Consider the following 20,195-nt stretch of genomic DNA (forward strand, 5'->3'; position numbering starts at 1 on the left):
ATCTTAAGTACAGCCATGTGGGCAGTCACTATTTTGACTAGGGTTGGAGAAGAGGTGTGTCATGTGACTTCACCACCATCTTGATTAAAGGTGACCACATGGGGTGGGCCTACCAAGGAGACAACATGTCTCCAAGATATTTTGGATTAGGATGGATTTTTGTATGAGAATTCCTGTCCTGTCCTGAAAATGAGGTTTATGAAAGATAAGATATAAAACAATGTTGGTTTAATGGAGTATTAAAACTGTACCTCTATGCATTCATAGACAGTGACTGTATCTTTTTGGCAGCCAGATTTTGCAACATAAGAGTAATCCACTTGGTACTGATTTTAGAGACACTGAATTGTTTACACTGATGAAACTTGGTTTTGTCTTCTACAAATTATGGTAGTGCTCTGTCTTCATTCTTGAAATAATACGGTACTTTAGTTGGGTATTACCAGATCACACAGTTGAGAGATCTTAAACATCTTTAAAAGAAAATGTTAGTTTTACAGTTGAGATGAAAGGGCAGGGTTTTTGTTTTTCGTTTTTTGTTTTTGTTTGTTTTGCTTTTTGTTTTTGGTGGGTGAAAATGGATGGGTGCAGAAAAACCTCCACCCGGAGCTTGCATTCAATGTGACAAAGCCAACCACAGGGCAGAAAAAAACTGCCTTTCACTTCAGCTGCTGTCAAGTCCCTGTCCGGACTGTGGATATCCAGGACACTGGGGAATTAATTGTCCTGCTTTGCCTAGACAAGGTAGACTGGTCTTCCCAGGTTCCCACTCCAATGGAAAGTCTGTCAGATCTTCTGGGTCCAACAGCCAAAGACTGACACTGCTCTGGGATCTCTGTTCCCAGTGACCACCCACAGAGGAATCTGGGGTAGCTGTCTAGGAAGCCATTAAGTCCCTGTCGTTTTTAATAGTCAGAAGCTGCTTGGTCTGCACTTGCGTTAACTCAGGTAAAATGTATCCTTCTCAGATTCGATGGTGTTTGACAACTAGTGGTAACCTCACCAATTTAACAGCCCCGCCCAAAGGCCACGGCCACCTTGGTAGCTCATTGGGTAGGCTTTTTGTTAAAAATATGGACAGGCTTGCCTTGTTCCTAGCCTTCATAGTAAAGGACAAACAGGCTTCAGATGTAACTTTTCACTAAAGGAACACAGAAAATGATTTAAGATGTAAAAATGCAAGTTGTAAAGGTATAAGTAAATGCTGTGAGGTGTATAAAGATGTTTTGGACTTCTGTCCCCTTCCTATGCTCTTACTCCACTGGACTTTCAGAGTTTCAGCACTGGTAAGTGGAGTTCTGATGAACCGACAGAGCACTGACTACTTACTGCAAGCTCAAGGTTTTGAATTTTCTCTGGTTGTCTTCTAAGTATAGACTTGAAGGTGTGTCTCATCTGGCTAAAACCAGGCTATCTGGACATAGGGAAAATGCTCATGCCTCTTCACCCCAAACTATAGCTTTTGCTATGATACCAAGGTGTACATCTATTGCAGCTGTTTAATAGACACCTGCATGTTCCTGGGGAAAGAGCGCTGCTACTGTATCAAAAAATCTGGCCTGGCTGAAACCATTATTGAGTCATTCTACAAACTGTCTGAAGAACTTTGCCAGTACAACCAGGACACATCTCCATTCCATTCTTTCTGGAAACCTTCACTCTTCCCGTGGCTAGTCCCATTCGTAGGACAAGTGGTGATAATCTGGGTTTTCCTCCTAGCAACTTGCCTTCTTGCTTCTTCCAGGAACAGATTTGTGAGGTCTTCAGGGTGGCACTTAATTGGATGCTTCTTCACTCATACCTCCCACTGAGCACGAACCCACCAACTCCCAACTCCCCCCTCCCCACATCGTCCTATGCCAACAGGAAGTAGCCAAATCTGAACAGGTGCTCATACACCCATAGAGGTTGGGGTGTTTGGCTGGAACCTCCAGCTCACCCCTGCATGATCCAGAAAGCCCCATTCCTGCCTCCCTCCCTCCAAACCCTGCTCTCCCAGAGAAAAGGTGCCAGTGCAGCATTCCTGGCAACTATGGCTACTTCCTCCCCTGTTGCCGCCAGCTGCCCAAGTCCCCACCTGAGCATTCTAGCTTTTGATATACTTGGGCACAAACCCAGCTTGTGGCGGACACATCGTCACCCCTCTCCCACAGGCTTCATAATTGCTGTGCTTTAGCTCGGTGAGCGGCTTCTTGAGCCTCTCCAGTCTCTGGGACTGGAGAACCTGCCCAGGAGTTGCCTTGCTCAAATGAACCTGTTGTTACACTTTTTCAATTCGGCTTGATCTGGCTCACTGTGTGAGTGAAGAAACCTGTTATGAGGGGACAGAAAACCTATCTCTCATCTCTTTTGTGAAAGTTCTTGAATGACCACAGGACTGAAAGTTTGTTAACAGTCCCTCCCTTCCCTCCCTCCCTTTATCTCACCCCCCTCCAGGGCCTTATATATACCAACCTGACCTTGAACCCTCAATCTTCTTATTTCCATCTCCTGAGTCCTGGAATGACATGTGTGTCCCACAACACTAGGCTAGCCACACTGTTAGTGTCTTTGCAGCTTTATCAACACATTATGATCAATCTTAAATTATAGCTGTCCTAGTGAATGTGATGGTTGTGATGGGCATTTCCTTGATAGCTAACACACAGTCCTTAAAATTACATAAGGGACAGAAGTAGGGGAAAGTACTACATATTTTAAACAACAACACAAGTTCCTTGGTCAAACCTTATTTAGAACTAACTTACATGCTTTTTTTGTCCAGAGCAAATGTCCGCCTCAGAAGGGAATGATTGTAGATCACTTCCACAAAATTCACACTTGAGTGCTAGCTCTTCTTCATCCTTCAGAGAGAGGGAGAGAAAGAGAAAAAGTGAAGAAGTGCCCCAAGGCCCAGCAGCCCAGGTGGAATTGCTTGTGGACAGTGAATGTCTAGTGGGTCAACAAAGACAATGGGGGACGTGCCAATTTATCTGAGAACACTTGTCACACAAGTACTGGGTGGGGACTTTTAAGGGTCTGAGATTTTCTAGTGGACGGGATGAAGCCAGCAAGATCTGTATAGTCCAGCATGTGACATCACTTCCACTCAAGGGCTAGAAGGGGATAAGGAGCCCGAGATGCATTTTGAATGCTGCTTTCTGGTACAATTCAGAAGAGCAGAGCTAAGAGCCTCGGAGCTGTGTGAGTATAAGAAGAAATCTGCAGAAATGATGACCTCAGAGTCCTCTGGAAGGGACAGAAATAGATAGTTTGTAGCTACAGGTAGTTACAGAATAGTCGTGGGTGTTTCAATATGTCGATGTTTCCTGTAAGTGCCAGTAAGAAGAAGCCTTGCATTACTGCATAGGTGTTCGCTGCTTTTGTGTCTCTGAGAAAGAATACCTGGTAGAAACCATTTAAACAAAGAAGAGTTTCTTCTAGCTCCTGGCTTAGAGGACAGTCTATCATAGCAGTGAGGGTGTATGGTAGTAGTAGCTTGTGGCTGTGGCCACAGGAATGTGAAGTGGCTGGTTACATCACCTTGGCAGTCAGGAAGCAGAGATCTAGGGCCTGAATGGGACAGTCTATATGACCCACAAGACCCACTCCTAGTGACCCATTTCCTCCAGTAAGGCCCTACCTCCTAAAGATTCCACAGCCTTCTGAAACAGCATCTTTAGCTGAGGGCCAGGTGTCTAAATACATGAGCTTGTGAGGGAGAGCTCACATTCACCATGTACAATTGCCAACTTTTACAACCAACCAGAGTCTGTCCTTCAGGGGGACCCCTGCTTGGAGTTCTGAACTCCACAGGGCAATCCAGGAAAGCAAGAAGCAGGTGATAGGAAACAGACACAGCTGAAGTCAGGGTGGCTTCAGTAATTCCCTGAGGGGTTCCTGAACTAAGGACATGTTGGTAATTTGTTACATCTATGAATGCAGGGGATCCTGGCCAGGTAAGTAGCTGAGTCTCAGAAAAATCCTCTAGAAAGAGATTCAGATATGCCTTTCAGATCATAAACAGCACATCTGTATTTGCCATCTAAACTATCCTCTGAGACAGGCCAGGTACCCAATTATAAGGGCGACTGAGTTAGCTAGTGCAGTTAGGGATTGGCCACTTGAGTAAAGACATCTCTATCTATAGGCAGTGGAGAGATGCAGGTAAAAAGGCTAGGGCCATTATGAAATGATGACTCTTTCTATACAAGAGATTTGGTAGTACATCCCTGGGCTCATGATTCTTTTGTTCCTTCACCCAAGAATGAAGCAAAATGGAGATTCTTTGAAAGACCATGAGTGGCACTGGAATCTTCACATGCAGAGGGCATGGAGAGGAGGGCTAGCCATGCCAGCTGCTACCCCTCCTGAATACAGCTAATGTTAATGCTACCTGCAATGTCTGCCTCCAGAGCCAGGGGATCCAGCCTTGCCCAGGTCGGGACATCTCCCTGGAGAAGAAGCCACAAGGCCTTTCTTTTTCCTTTGTGTGTGTGTGGGGGTTCGAGACAGGGTTTCTCTGTGTAGTTTTGGTGCCTTTCCTGGAACTCACTCTGTAGACCAGACTAACCTCGAACTCACAGAGATCCGCCTGCCACTGCCTCCTGAATGCTGGGATTAAAGGCATGAACTACCACCACCCGGCCCCACGAGGCCTTTCTTATGGTCAAGCCCATCTCTGTGAGTCAGAGGAAGACCATAACCCCACTAGCTTAAGAGACTTCTCTGGATATAAGCCCTTCTGACTCAGAGGAAGGGAAGTGCTCTCTCTGTTCAGGTAAAAAAGTCCAGTCTGAAGATTCTATAGGAGTGACTTTCAAGTTTCCAGACAGCTCAGCAAATAGTTGTTGGTGACATGTTGCATGGTGTTTAATGCATTGCCCTTTGTTAGTACCATACAGTTCAACTGCTATGCATGATGGCAATGAGCTGCCATTCAGTGCATTCACACAGGGTCTCATCAGTCCTGCTGTGATACTGGGGCACTACTGGGGTCTCCTTACCATGCACAAAACATCACCTAGTGTATCCCAGAAGAAGCTGTCACAGGGATTCAGATCTGGGAATGTGTATTCTCTTCACGTGGTCATCATATACTATCTAGGTTTGGGAATGATCATTCTATCAGCCATCCCATCAGCACTCTGATGTGGAAGGTGGTGCCCTGGCTCACTGGAACTACTAATGAAAACTTTATCTGGCTTTTCAAACACAGGCATTAACTGGTCCCTTAATGTCATTCAATCTGGCAAAGGTTCACCTGTATTCACTTTGTGAGCATTATCATTGGTTGAATTGTGTCTTCCTAGAGGATATGTTGAATGTCTAACTTCTGGCACCTGGGAATATGACTCTGTTTGGTCTGTGTGAAGGTCACCAAGTTAGAATGAGGTTATTGGAACAGACCTTAATCTAGTATTATTGGTGTTGTAAGTAGAAAAGGACCTTTGGACTTAGGGACCCAACAAGAAGCCAGTGAACACTGGGGCAGAGAGTGGCAGGGTGTAACTACGCCCAGCGATATTGCCCTCCAGTACTTAAGCAGGGAAGAGTGAAGACAGAGACCCGCTACAGCGGTGGCCCTGCTGATTCCGGATCCAGACCTCTAGCCTCGAACCACAGGGCAGAGGCTCGCTTGTTTTTCAGCACTCAGTTATGAAGACTTAGGAAACCACCCCAAGTGCTCCTCCAAGTACAGGGCCTTGTGCTTTGATTCTTTAAGGTATATTCACATCTATTGTACCAATCACTGTAAGTCCCCACGTAGCCCTTTATAGAAATAATAAAATATATGAATGGAAGTCACCTTGATGTTAATGTCCGGATAGGGAAGTTCTTTTCTATATGACAAAATGGGCGGTGGCCCAATGCTGGGTAATGTTCTTAGATGAGATTCAAACAGTTTTACAAATTCTTCATTAAACTAAATATTAAGAAGAGAGAGAAAAACATCAAGGATTGAATAAGTCACTTTACTACAAGAACAATGCATTTGTTATTATGATAAGTAGCTCTTACCTCTGTCTCAAATAAAATACTTAGTTTGCACTCTTCAGGATTAATTACCCACTTTCCTGAAGAGAAAGGATAGATTTAGATGGGAAATTATAACCATTGTGCTGTGTGTTCTGTTTTCCTCTAGTCCAGAGATTCTCCCCCATCCTGACCTCATAACTCAACATACTCAAACACACACACACACAGACAGACACAGACACAGACACAGACAGACAGACAGACAGACAAACAGACACACACACACACACACACACACACACACACACACACACACACACATACACACACGTGTGCCCAAGCCCTTCATTTGCACTGTTTGCCTGTATACATTCTCAACACTGCAAGTTAGGTTGGTTCCTTACTGACAATTTGTCTTTTCCAGAAAACAGTGTGAAAACAAACATCCATTTACCTCTTAACTTAGAAGCCAGAGTTTCTGGTTGTACCACCTTTGTTTCAAGGGATGGTACTTTTTCTAAAAATGAAACAAAACAAAAAGTATACATGTATTTATCCTCAATCTTGAAAAAGGAGAAACAAGTTAAATAGAAAGAAAATATATCATAGAAAAATAAGTGCCTGTGTTTGTTTCATTTTCAAATGTCCCCCTTTCCTAGACAGTGATTAAATAGAGACACACATAGGGTCAACTCTTTGGGAAGATAATGACACACGGCTTTTCACACACCCACGTCACTTTGTTGGTGTCCTAGTTAGCTTTAACTAGCAACGTGACACAATCTAGAGTCACCAGAGAAATCAATCGAGGGATTACATAGGTCAGATTCACCTGTGGACATGTGTCTTACTTTTTTATTGCTGTGCTAAGATACCATGTTCAAGGCAACTTATAGAAAAAAAGAATCTATTAGGGGCTTACAGTTTCATAAACTGAGTCCATGACCATCATGGCAGGGAGTGTAGAAGCAGGCCAGCAGTCATGGTGCTGGAGCATTAGCTGAGAGTTTACATCCTTATTCAAAAGCAGGAGCTAGAGAGAGCTAACTGGAAATGGTAGGAGCCTTTGAAACCACAAAGCCCATCTCCAGTGACACACCTCCTCCTCCAAGGCCACACCTCCTAATCCTTCCCAAACAGTTCCACCATCTGGGGACTAAGGACTCAATAGATGGACCCATGGGCCATTCTCGTTCAAACCACCACAGCATGTCTGTGGAGGGTTGTCTGGATGGTTAATTGAGGTAGGAGGGCCAGCCACTGTGGGTGGCTCCCTTCCTTGGTCAGGCTGACCTGGGCTATGATAAGAAAGCTAGCTAAGCATGAGTGAGCAAGCAGTATTCCTCCATGGCTTCCCCTTGAGTTCCTGCTTGAGTTTCTTTCCTGACTTCCTGAAACAAACCCTTCCCTCCCCATGATTTCTTCTAAAAACTTATACTGAGTAAGTTAAATATTTAATTTTTTTTTTGTAGTACTGGGGATTGAACCCATGGCCTTTTGCATTCTAGATAGGCACTCTTCTATAGTCTCTATACATTCTAAACCACAGCTTAAATATTATTTATTGATAGTTTGAAAGGTTTTTTATCATTTCTATAATAAATGTAAGGTATATATCAGAAATAGAATGGGACTCTCTTTTTGTTTCAAGACAGGGTTTCACTGTATATCTTTGGCTGGCCTTGAACTCGCAAAGATCTGCTTGCCTCTGCTTTGTGATTACTGAGATTAAAGGTAAGCGCCACCATACTTGTCTTAATGGCCGATTATTTCTTGATGAATAAAAACATTGTCATTTATCAAACATGATGTACCAATGATGCTAAATATTTAAACTCATCTTGATGATCAGCACTCCTGTGTCACTACTAGTTTTGCTAAGAGATAAAGTGACTAATGCTTGATGAGATTAACAAATTTCCCAACATCTCAATGTTTATTTACACTCCTGGATTCAGCATCAGCTCTACTGCCCTTCCATGCGACTTCAGTTTCCAATTTGCAATCCAACCCCCCAGCAAAAGCTAAGGAACCAAACTACTCACGTGGTTGCTTCTTAGCAGAAATGTGTTGAAGCCAACTTTCTTCTGTTTGTACTGATATCTGAACTCTTTCATACAAACTTGGGTACATACTTCTGAAATTTAAATCACAATGTTAGAGTATAATTACATGGTTGTTAACAAATCTACTCTATGTAGTATATTTTTAGTTGAATAACATATGCCCATAGAAAGTTCTGATGTTTTCTTTGAAATATTTTCTTCCATTCCTGTATTTTCAGTCAATTCTTGGGAAAGTCTTCCTTCTGGAAAGTCCTCAGATTTGAGGTCCATGAGAGACAGTGAGGAGGACTGACCTTTTGGGTAAGAGTTTTATTAGGAGTTATTTAATGCCATAGATAGACAGGCATGGTGGGGTTCTAAAGAGAATTCAGGCCCTGAGGTTGAGTGGTAAAGGGGAGGCCCCAGAACAAGCCGTTGATGTGGAAAAGTAGACCATAGTGCAGACTGGTTGTCTCTGATTCCCATCAGAGACAGTGGGAAGATTTGGCCTTTCAATGATTGTCCATCATACAGTGACATCATATGTCACTCCTCGGTGCATACAGTGGTGTTAAACATTCTCTGAGGAAGTGAGAATTACATACAGACTCATAGACAGCCACAGGAGAGTGCCTGCTTTCGTTTCACAGCAGCTGTGAACGTAGGAAATAGATTGCTGTAGGTGAGCATGGCCTGAGCAAGCCCAGCCCAAACAGACACTTTCTAGGTCCTAGAGGTTTCTAACACCATCTTTTCCCCGAAGGGATTTCCTAGCACTGTGTCTGCGTGTATGTGGAATACTTACCGCTTGTGCTAATGATGTGCACATTTAAACATTTACATGAATTTTAAGTTCGCACAAAGTGTTTGTTTTATTTAGTTTAGAATTAATAATGGGCTGGGCTTGCTGGACAGTCTAGCCACAATGGTGAACTCCCACTTCAGTGAGAGACTGTCTCAGAAAAAAACTAAGTGGAAAGCAATACAGGAAGATATGTCTGGCCTCCACACACTCATGTAGGATTGACTGCACCTGCACACACACATGCATACACATACTGCACACACACATGCATGCACACACAAATTATACAAACTTTTTGTTTGTTTTCTCAAGACAGGGTTTCTTTGTGTAGTCTGGCTGTCATGGAACTTGCTCTATAAAGCAGACCAGCCTTGAGGTTAGAGATTTGCCTGCCTTTGCCTCCTGAATGCTAAGTAATTATACAGACTTTCTAAAAAGGTGCTGATGTTAAGGCAAATATGTTGTAATTAAGCAACTCTATCCTTCTCTGAGTAGTTTAATGAGTCATGTGAGTAATCACTGACATGATAGGGAAGTATGAGTTTGATAACTCTAGTGGTAACAGGTAAACATTGCTTTTCAGTATCTCTTGCTTCTTTGCATTTTAATGAAATGATTGTATCTTCTAAAATGATCAAACAACTTTTGTTTCACTTCGTCAGTTTAGCACTGTTACTTTTTCACCACAGTTCAACTGTGTCTTCTCCTGCCTTTTTGACACTTAGTTCCCTGGCACATTGCATCAGTGAAGTGCTTTTGTTTTTCAGTTCTGAAGGGACTGTGTCCTGGAATAGGCAAAGAACTCCTCTATGGGGGCCACTTGGGCAAGTCTCTGAGGCAATCCTGTTTATCTAACCTTCCTGAGAGACGAGGTGCAGGGACTACCAGGGAAGCCACGTGGGAGGGAGATCCCTCGACATTTACTGTATCTCCGTCACAGTGCAGAAGCTAACAAAAATGAATCCATCCTTCATTTAAGTGGCCTTGCCTTTTGACTCTTCCACCAAAGACTGTTTATGGAATCTTTAGGTGGAAGATAAATGAGGACGGCCAGAGAGTTCACTTTGAGCAGAGCATACTTGGTAGGAATGAATTCTGCTTTGCCTGGGATGTTTTGATTAGTTCACAAAGGCTAATCCAAGCCTTAGTATTTCCTTTTCACTGGCAAGGGAATGGGGGCCCATGGAGACAAAGGGACAGGTACAAAAGTCGGGGGGGGGGTGTCCCAAACTTGTTTTGTCATTTCTATCTGTGTCTTAGACATTGTTCCACTGCTGTGAAGAGACACCATGACCAAGGCAACTCTTACAAAAGAAATCATCTAATTGGGGGCTGGCTTACAGTTTTAGAGGGTTCCGCCATGATCATCATGGTGGGAAGCTGGCAGACATGGTGCTGAAGCAGTGGCTGAGGCCACTTTTGAAATCTCAAAGCCCATCTCCACTGACACACTTCCTTCAACAAGGCCACATCTAGGCCACACCTCCTAATCCCTCTAATCCTTCTCAAACAGTTCCACTCCCTGATGACTGAGCATTCAAACATGTGAGCCTATGGAAGGGGGGGGGGGATTCTCACTCAAACCACCACAATCTGCCTTCTAAAGTTTGCACCATTTCAATGAGAATAGCAGTAAGGCAACTGAAAACAGAAGTTGAACTGATGTTGGTTGTATTTTTAGGGCATTAAAAGAAAAAAAACACCACCCATAATCTCACCAAATTCAGTAAAGAATACTTTGAAGTTTGTGTGTAATTTTTAAAACACCTTAGATTTGTGAGACACAAGGATCTTGTCTGGAAAAGAGTGCTTCCTGTGGACTTGAAATCACATAGCTGAAAAACAGGACACAGTGCGGCTCAGCACACGCTCCTCTTTCCTTTCTTTGGTGGGTCTTACTGAAAAAGCAGACTTTAAACATCCGGCTCTAAAAATGTGCTCTCATTAGTACATAGCTAATACTTACCTCCTTGAGACAAGGAAATGTGACTGTGGGTCAAAGAAAGACCAGAGCAGAGGACACAGAAGCTCAAAACGAGAGTAAGCTTTCCCAAAAGGGAATTTCTGAGAAACTCCTCTCTTCATGCACCCAGGGAGAGGAGAGAATGGTGGCTATCATCATTGTAAGTCAAGAAATGGCCTGGGACAGCCAGCCAGGAAGGCTCCTTGCTCTCCTTGGAGACAACTAGCAGCGGCTTTCCTTCTTTCTTTTACAAAAATGTTTATGTTAATGTTTTGTGTGTGAGTGATTTGCCTGCATGTATGCGTGTGGTGCCATTTGGAGACCAGGAACTGGCTGGAGTTACAGACGTTTGTTAGGGACTGAGCTTTGGTCCTCTGCAAGAGCAGCAAGTGCTTTTAGCCACTGGGCCATCTCTCTAGCCCCAGTAGTTTTATTTCTAAAGCAGGGTAAAGAACAGCTTGCTGTTATTGTTGTTGAATCGTAGTCATATTGTCTGGGCAGTTTTCTTTCTGGATGAGAAACAGGGCAGGGAACACAGTTCCTGATGCACCAAGCTTGGGAAGGAAGGAAGGAAGGAAGGAAGGAAGGAAGGAAGGAAGGAAGGAAGGAAAGAGAGAAAGAGAGAGGGGCAGGAGGGAGGGAGGAAGACAGACGGACAGACCATTCCACCATAAAAACTTCAACAAGACAGTATTGCATCCTTCTCTTAACTCAAATAACAGTGGGATCACAGGAAGCTGGCTGTGCTATGCTCCCCTCAGCTGCTCAGGGTCCCTGTAAATCCCCCCACTTTAGCAAAGTGAGGTACTCAGTGCTGGAAGGTCCCATTTTAGCTGCCCACCAGCCATTCCTTTATAAATGCAAATGGATAACTAAGGATTGCCAGTTACTTAAAAGTAATAACAGAAAAGATGGAGAACAACAGCCAGGCGGTGGTGGTGGTGGTGGTGGTGGTGGTGGTGGCGGTGCACACCTGTAATCCCAGCACTCGGGAGGCAGAGGCAGGTGGATCTCTGTGAGTTTGAGGCCAGCCTGGTCTACAGAGCTAGTCCAGGACAGGCTCCAAAGCTACAGAGAGAAACCCTATCTCGAAAAACAAAACAAAACAAAAAAACAACAAAAAGAGATAGAGAACAACAAAAAAAGAATAAAAGTGAATTAACATTATATATTACTATATCATTGAGTCCAAGTCCTTCAGAGACAATAAAGAACAGTCAGAAAGTGTTCACAAGTAACTGGTTCTCAGAATTACAGTCATGAACCACAGAAGAAAAATGTCCATACACAACAAACGTCCTGAAGATGTTGAAAATGTGAAAGGGAGAATCCCGAAGGGAAGAAGGGAGACAAAGGTGAGGATGAGGTCTGGGAGGCAGATGGATCACTAATACTGGGTCCTGAGGCAGTGAGGCAGTCTTCAGAGCCCTGAAGGACAACGCTTTGAACCATGCTCTCGTATGCTAGGTTGTATTACTAATAAAGCTCGATGGCAACATGGAGACATTTCCAGGCAGGCGAGAGCTTGGAAATTTGAGCACTCATGAGAACTACATGAACAATATTACCTAAAGAATTTCCTCAGCACATAGAAAGGAATGAAAGATGGAAAACTGGGAATCAAGGGAATGTGGCCATGGGTCAGCCTAGAAAAAGTGAAGGCAACTGGCCACACCCGAATGGGAAATCTTGCTTTTTTAGGCATCAAGTTTATTAACATCAGATTTCACAGTCTTGTCCAGGGATCCAATTGAGAGTGTTTTTTGTTTTGTTTTCAATTTTCTAAAAATCAAACTGTAAAGTACTAATGGTCAATTGTAACTAATAATACATACATTATAAAATTGCAAAGTAATATAATTTCATAGGAAGGTATAGTTAATGTGATCTACTCTTTCTCTGTGTTGTAATTTGTTAATCAGAAAACTAGATGAGAAGAAATAGAAGAAAGCAACAGTGGATTTAGTGTTAATTTTTTTATAAGCCAATACTAATGCTGATAAATAAAAAAGAAGAGGTTTCAATTCTTTACTGTTCTAAATCCTAGGAAATTAAAAATAATATAAATACCAAAAACAAAACAAAACAAGCAAAACCAAAAACTGGAGAGGAAGGCAATAGTTTTAAGTCAGAAGTTGATAAATCAGGTGAAAAATGTCCTTTACAATGATAATTGAAGGGGTGGAGAGGTAGCTTAATTGGTAAGATGCTTGCCTTGCAAACACAAGGCTGTTATTCCCACCCCCAGAACACATGTAAAAAAGGTGGCCACAGCACTTAACATTTGTAATCCTAGCCATAAGGAGGCAAAGACCAGTGGGTCCCTGGGGCTTGCTGGCCAGTTAATCAAACAATGAGAGACACTGTCTCAAAGAAGAAAAAGGTGGGCGGCACCTCAAGATGATACCTTAGGTGGTCATTGGCCTATGTATTAATATAGACACATGGGAACACATGTTCTTCCCCACATGTGCACACGCGCGCGCACACACACACACACACACACACACACACACACACACACACGTAATAGAAGGAAAACCAGGACTGCCAACATTATGTTAACTGTGTCTGGTGGGTCAGAGATGGTGTGGAGATTTTCAATTTTCTATGTTTATATATTCTTATTTTTTAGACCACACATTTCATTAGAAATTTGAATAAAATGGATAAAGACCATAAGCATTCTGTCTCGGTTGTGTGTGTGTGTGTGTGTGTGGCGGGGGGGGGGGGGGGAATATGTACATGTGAGTGCACATGTCTATTGAAATCAAAGATGCTGGAGCCTGGAGCTGGAGTTACAAAAGGTTGTGAAATGCCCCAGGTAAGTGCTGGAACCCCACTTCAGTACATTCCCTTAACTGTTGAGCCATCCTCCAGCCCCAGCACTTACTATTGTCTGCATGGTCTATACCTACTTTGTATCATATTGATAAGCAGACACATCATACTTACAGCTGGGTAATAAGATGAAGACAGGAACTTCATCTTTTTTTTTTTTTTTTTGAGCTGAGGATCAAACCCAGGGCCTTGCGCTTGCTAGGCAAGTGTTCTACCACTGAGCTAAACCCCCAACCCAGGAACTTCATCTTTATCTCTTACAAAGTGCCTATTAATGTAGGAGTTTTTGTTTGAAGTTTTTTGTTTTATGCCGTGTAAGCCAGAGTGGGCTTGAACTTGCGATCCTTTTGCCTCAGACTCTGGAATGTTGGGATTACAGCATATACTAACATGCTTGCAAAAAAACAAGAGTAACAAAACTTTTTGAATAAATTGTACATGCCTTGTGTTATTCATAACAAATCTAAAAGGGTAAACATCTGCTTTAAAAAATATGATAATTGAAAACATTTTCTTACCTATCTACAGTCACTTCAGACAAGTCTTTCTTAAATGTTTGAAATATTTTAGGATAAGCTGTCAAATGAAACATTAAACTATTTAGCCACTCCATGCCAGGGGTTCTTTAAGTGAAATGTTGTCCCCAGGGAACATTTGGTGAGGGCTAAAGAGAGTCTTTTTGTCAAAAGGGATGTGCCTATGGTTTATTTACATAATCAGGGGTAGAAAGGGCCGGGGATGCTGGTAAACAAAATATCCTAGAATGCATAAGGACACCCCCCTTTCCCCAACAGTAACGACATACCCACAGTAAAATGCGAACTGTGAGTTTGACAAGTCTGTTTTAAATGTTCTGCTTCCCTTTTTAAATAAGACAGTGGTGCCTATGTCTTAAATAAATTCAATGCACAGGAGAGAGCTGTGTGTAACTGCAGAACTGTTTCAGTAAGTCGCCCAGTACCCTGCAGACACTAGTGCCCCGGAGTGACCCCAACTTCCACCTTTTACTAAGCGATTCCCCTATATACTACACCAGGAGCCATCCTGACACTCAGCCGGGACTGGATAGTGTATGTGCAGTGGGCAGCAGAGAGAGGAGTGCACCAGCCGCCCCCAGGCCAGCCTCCTCCGCCCCCTGCACCCCCCCCCCCCCAACACACACACACACAGGGGAGAAGAGAAGCCCGAAGCTACTTTTATGGGACGAGGCTTTGCTAGAAGCAGGAGAGCCCTCGCTGGGCTGCAGCTCCTCCTGGCTCCACGTGGGGCTGGACAGCTCGCTGGTCGGGGTGGTGGCGCTCAGGCTGGGGGTGACCACGCTAGTTAGGCGAGGACGAAATAGCGCCAAGTCATCGTCCAGAAAGCCTTCACTGAAGTCCATGATCTTCCAGAGGTCGCCATCGTCCAACAGCTCCGCGAACGGGTCGGGATAGTCCTGCTGCTGGCTCGCCGCCACCTCCTCCCTCCCATGCTCTCCCTGCTCTCTCTGATCTCTCTGCTCTCCCTGATCTCTCTGATCTCTCTGATCTCTCTGCTCTCCCTGATCTCTCTGCTCGCTCTGATCTCTCTGCTCTCCCTGATCTCTCTGCTCTCCCGGCTCTTCCTGTTCTTTCTGCTCTCCCTGCGCTCCCTCCCTTTCGGCCTCAGCCTCCTCCTCCGCCTCTGCCTCCTCAGCCTCCTCCTCCGCCTCTGCCTCCTCTGCCTCTGCCTCCTCCGCCTCTGCCTCCTCCTCCTCCTCCGCCTCCGCCTCCTCCGCCTCCTCCGCCTCCTCCGCCTCCTCCGCCTCCTCCGCCTCCTCCGCCTCCTCCGCCTCCGCCTCCTCTTGCTCCTCTTCTTCCACCACATCCTCTTCCCCTATCAGAGCCTCCTCCGGCTCCTTCGGGCTGTCTTTCCTGGGTTCCAGCACGCTGCGACACGGAGGCATGTCTGCGGGCAGTCTGGGAGCGCGCTGCTGTTGAGCGTCTGTCTCTCAGGGCAACCGCCAACCCTTGGGGTTTAAAGCCGCAGGATCCCTTTTGCGCACCGGTAGCGGGTGGGGAGCCCAGGCAGGACCCCGGCCGGCTCCTTTCAGCAGCAGCCTCTCCAGACAGCAGAGAAGCAGCCTCCCTTTCCTCTTGTGGGAAGGGCCCTTCCCACCTTTTAAAGAGGAAGTGGCATCTGGGGATGGACACCCACCATGCCACTTGGCATGGAGGGAGATGTGCGGTTTGATTTTTAGTAGAAAGATGCCTATTGGAAATTCCAGTAAAACTGTTTACAATATTAGACATCAGCCTTTGGTCTGTAGTTTGCAGACTTGACTTAGGAGAATATTGCTTTGTATGGTTTAGTGAGAGTTTTTTCACTTCTTGTGTATGTATTGCGGCTGAGATATTTTGGGTCACGCAAGCCCCAGTTTCTCTATTGCTCGTTCCATCCTTTTGTCTTCAAAGCAGAAAACACCTGAGATATCTGGCCTCCGCGGACCACCTCTTGCCTTCTGGGGCTTTGTTTTCAATTCATGGTACTTTAATTTCTTTTGTAAAATATTTTTGCATACTCAAAAAGGTATCCAGGATAATATACTGGGTATCTGGTTGACTTGTTCATTAGATGCTCAGGGTCAGGCCTACAAGTCACTGCATATGATTGACCTCTGCCAGCCTATTTGTGGGTGGGAACTGGGAACAATGATGTCTTTAAGACATTTGTGGCTATTGAATATAGAACAGTGGCCTGTAACTATGACCAGATTTCATCCGAAGACCACGGGGAACACAAAGGAAGGAAAGTAGAGGAACTGGGTTTAGCTGCAGCATGATGTCTTTTCGGGGTTCTTTCATAGGACAGACTTCCTTCAAGTGGTTTGGAAGACCATCTAAGGAAGTGTTTCTGTTAGAAGTCAGGACAACCCCGAGATGTGAATTATGTGATGGCACCATGGCCTTAACTTTGATTTTCACTTAGAGAAACCTAAGTGGCCCTGCTTTGTTTCACTTTATCATACTGTCAGAGTCGTACTTCTCTTGTGTTTGTTCCTGTAGATGATTTCTGTCCAACAGAAGAACACATGGTCTCACTTCTCTAGCTGGTTGTAACATTGAGGTCTAGCTGTGGGTTATGGGGTTCTAGCCAGAGTGTTTCATGGCAAGGGGCTTACTATTATGGCTCTAAAGTGGATGAGAAGTTAGGTGTGTCGGTTCACTGAGCAACGTTTTATGGCTGTTAATTGAAGACTATATTTATTAAGCACTAATTGGAGCCAGGTCTCTGTTGGATGCAGGGCTAGGACAGTAGGCAGATAAGTAGCTGGCAAAAGTACCTAACTACCTGGCAGGGTCCAGCAAGAGAGCTGGCATTAGGATTTAGACAAGGGAGTGAGTGGTACAAATTGTCCAACACTCCAGGGGACAGGCAGAAAGAAACGGCACAGAGTAATATATATATATATATATAAGAAATGGAGGTCTTGAAGGCCAGTGGAACACTTGTCACAGGCATGTGAGGCAGTCCAGATGTTTGAGTGGCTTTGGAAAAGGGTCAAATTGGATGAACAGGGACATGAAGAGCACGGCAGTGGGTCCAGGGCAGGAAGACACTCCGGCCAAGGGACCTGGGGAGGTGGGGGGAGTAAGTAAGATGAATGGAATTTAAGAAGAAAAAATCCTCTGAGGACAATTTTAGAACTTTGGGAATGGGTGTTAGGGATGACCCTATGTAGGGAAGGGACATGTGTAAAGGATGCAGCTATGTTTGTGACTTTAGAGGTCTCAGAGGACATTCAAACTGTGGGGAGAAATGGGGGTCAGGGTGGGGATTCTCAGTCAAGACCACCTGCCTCTGGGTGGCTTCTGTGACAGCCACATGCCCCAGTTACATTGTAAGCTACATGTAAAGAATATTCCTCTTTGGGTACGTTCAGCTTTCCTTAGGGACTCCCTTTCCAGAGATCAGGGTCCTGTTTCCCTAGGTGCCACTGCCTGTCATTCTGACAGGGGATCACTTAGCACTCTCCCACTCCAGGTCTGAGACTTGAGATTTGACAAACTACATGACTGAGGTAATCAAGCCTCCATTCCTTGATGTGTAAACAGGAAAATCAGTCGGTACCTTTCTACTTAGCTACTCATTTACTTTTCTTATGGAAAATTGACCCTGTGTTTTATTTATTTTGTTTTAGGTCATATAAATCTGTTCAGAAAATATGGATAACTTCTATAATCTATAAAATACTGTCTTGAGAGCTTCTGATGAGCACCCATATGTACTTAAAAACCCCACATTTTTCCTGCCACAAATATATAGTATTATGTAGGTGTTGTCTTGTGTGGTTTGTTTTCCCTTCTATGTACTGCCATGATACCCTTACTTTGAGAAAGACAAGACTTCAATTTCTGTACAATTCAAATTTCGTATTGGTGTGCAGAATACTGTAGACATTTCCACATTGAGGTATCCTGGGTGTAGCTCCCTTGTTGTTTTTATGAGACACATTCTTGCAGTGATTTCCTGGTCCTGGCTTTTATGATCTTTCTGCCCCATCTTCTGCCATGTTTCTGAGCCTTAGGTGCAGGAGTTGTGTTGTGGATGTATCCTTTGGGTGATGGGCACCCTATAATCTCTTGTTGTCTTCTTTTTGACCAGTTGTGGTTTTCTGTAATGACCTCTGTCTGTTGTAAAGAGAAAGGGTGAAAACTCACTTACCTGTGGGTATAAGCATAAGTATTTAGAATGCAATTGGTAATTATGCTGGTTTAATAAAGTGACAGTAACAGATTATTCTCTAAGATCCATGACTTCACTAGCCCCAAGTAGTTAGCTAGTTCTCCAGTACCAGTTATGATCAGGCCTTAAGTCCAATTAGAGAACTATTGGTTACCATGAAGAAATGAATGGAACTATTATACCCTTAGGGTTACCATGCTATGAGCATCTTTGTATGGTTCATAGGCATTACAGCTGGGTAGGATTACTGGTTGTTTTCATGCTTGGAAGCTTGTATAGTACATCATCAGTACAATGAAAGCTAGTCCTCAGAGAGGAGGCTTTCAAGTCTGATCCAGCTGGGGGTCCTCCAGAGTTGTGTCTGAAGTAGATAGTGTCTCTAGTGACTTATTTCCAACCTCTGAGAGGCAACATCAATGGCCTGTGTTGTTTGGGAAATCACTTGGACTCCTCTGATGACTGGAAAGGGGGTTCTTGTGCCTGATGTCTGCACTTTTGCTAGGAGTTTCATAGATATTTTCTAGCCGTTCATAAAGAAAGCTCATTTCGTCAGAATGTTTTTTCTTGTTGTTGTTAAGCATTGCTCTGATTCACAGTGGAAGAGTGATATTAAAGAACCACAGCCTTGCCCACAGCCACTTAATGAAGAATGTGCCTGGCTGTGCTAGCCTGAGAAGGGCATATCTGTAAATGTCAGGTCCTCTGTTTCCCACCAGCCCCATTCAGAAGGTGATTTCTGAAAGGCCACATCTGCCTCTTGATGAGCAGTGACATCTGCTGTGTCTTTGTTCTTGCTATGATATTGGATACTGCTTGGGAGGGCTGATAGGGAAAGGAATCAATCCTCTTCAGTTTTCTGACTGTCTACATCCATTTGCTTTCTGTTCCTGGAGTCATATCTTGTCTCTAGTTCTAATGTCAAGCCCAGATTTATCACCTCTATGGCTTCAATGCTTTGAATCTGAAAGCCTAGCTCTGTTTGTTGTCTTTGGCTGTCTCTGCAATCAAGAAGAAATAGCTGAGGCCGATGACTTCAGGATCACCCTTTCTCGTCCTTTTCTCTTGCAGGATGTTGTACTCACTCATGGACTCAGAGCACTGAGTTGTATTTTGTTCACTTAAAAATACTTGTTGAGTGTTACACCACTGGAACTGTTCTTAACTTGTGGGAAATAGCAAAACAAGATTTCTGCTGTCACTCACAAGTCCTTTCACTGAAAAAGGGCCGCATGACAGTTACTACATCAGCATGTTGTCAGTACTATGGCTAAGAATAAAGTCTGTGGAGGAGATGGGTGCAGAGTTAGGAGCAGGAATTATGTTTTCCTAGAGGTGACTGACAGCAGAGGATCACGGGCTCATTGAGCACCTCTAGAGGGGAGTGGGAGAAAAGACATGAGTGGTGGTGTACCAGAAACTGTCTTGAAGCTTGATGAGGCTCCCAAGTGGGAAGCAGTACTCAGGAAGGAGTTAGCCATCGCCTGATATCGCCTGGTAGGGTTATTTACAATCCAGAGCTCCAGCTATTAAAAAGGGAAAAGATGCCCATTACAGAAAAAATGGGGAATGCATGGGAGGGGGTGGGAACTAAAAAAGAAACCCACTTGTGGCTATCCTGAAGCCGATGCTAACGTTTGCAGATATTTTCTCCCTGTCATTTTTCTCCTTATGTTTACATGGAGTTTATGTCTTGCCTTTCCCCCACTTAACATGACCTGATAAATACACTCATATACTTTATTAATCTAGTCAAGTATAAGTACCATGAAATTTCATTATGGTTTGCATTTGGTTAGAGAATTAGTCAACAAATATCCAGTCTTATGCTTTAGGCTCCGAACATACAAGAGGAATGTGATGGATCAGGCCCTTCACTTGT

The 20,195-nt window shown here is 44.1% G+C and overlaps 1 protein-coding gene across 1 annotated transcript in view; it reads right to left on the reverse strand.

The window, feature by feature from the left end:
- The window catches only part of Erich6 (glutamate rich 6), a 31,018-nt gene extending 15,972 nt beyond the window's left edge, over positions 1-15,046 (reverse strand). Inside the window, exons 1-7 of the mRNA XM_036189450.1 lie at positions 14,807-15,046; positions 14,131-14,188; positions 8,004-8,095; positions 6,413-6,475; positions 6,001-6,056; positions 5,789-5,905; positions 2,748-2,843 (exon numbers count right to left, since the gene is read on the reverse strand). Coding sequence (XP_036045343.1) covers positions 2,748-2,843; positions 5,789-5,905; positions 6,001-6,056; positions 6,413-6,475; positions 8,004-8,095; positions 14,131-14,188; positions 14,807-14,993 — 669 coding nt within the window. The 5' untranslated portion in view covers positions 14,994-15,046. The remainder of the gene's footprint in view (positions 1-2,747; positions 2,844-5,788; positions 5,906-6,000; positions 6,057-6,412; positions 6,476-8,003; positions 8,096-14,130; positions 14,189-14,806) is intronic.
- Positions 15,047-20,195: the final 5,149 nt, after the last annotated feature.

The sequence above is a fragment of the Onychomys torridus genome, chromosome 6, assembly GCF_903995425.1.
Source record: "Onychomys torridus chromosome 6, mOncTor1.1, whole genome shotgun sequence".
Lineage (NCBI taxonomy): Eukaryota > Metazoa > Chordata > Mammalia > Rodentia > Cricetidae > Onychomys > Onychomys torridus.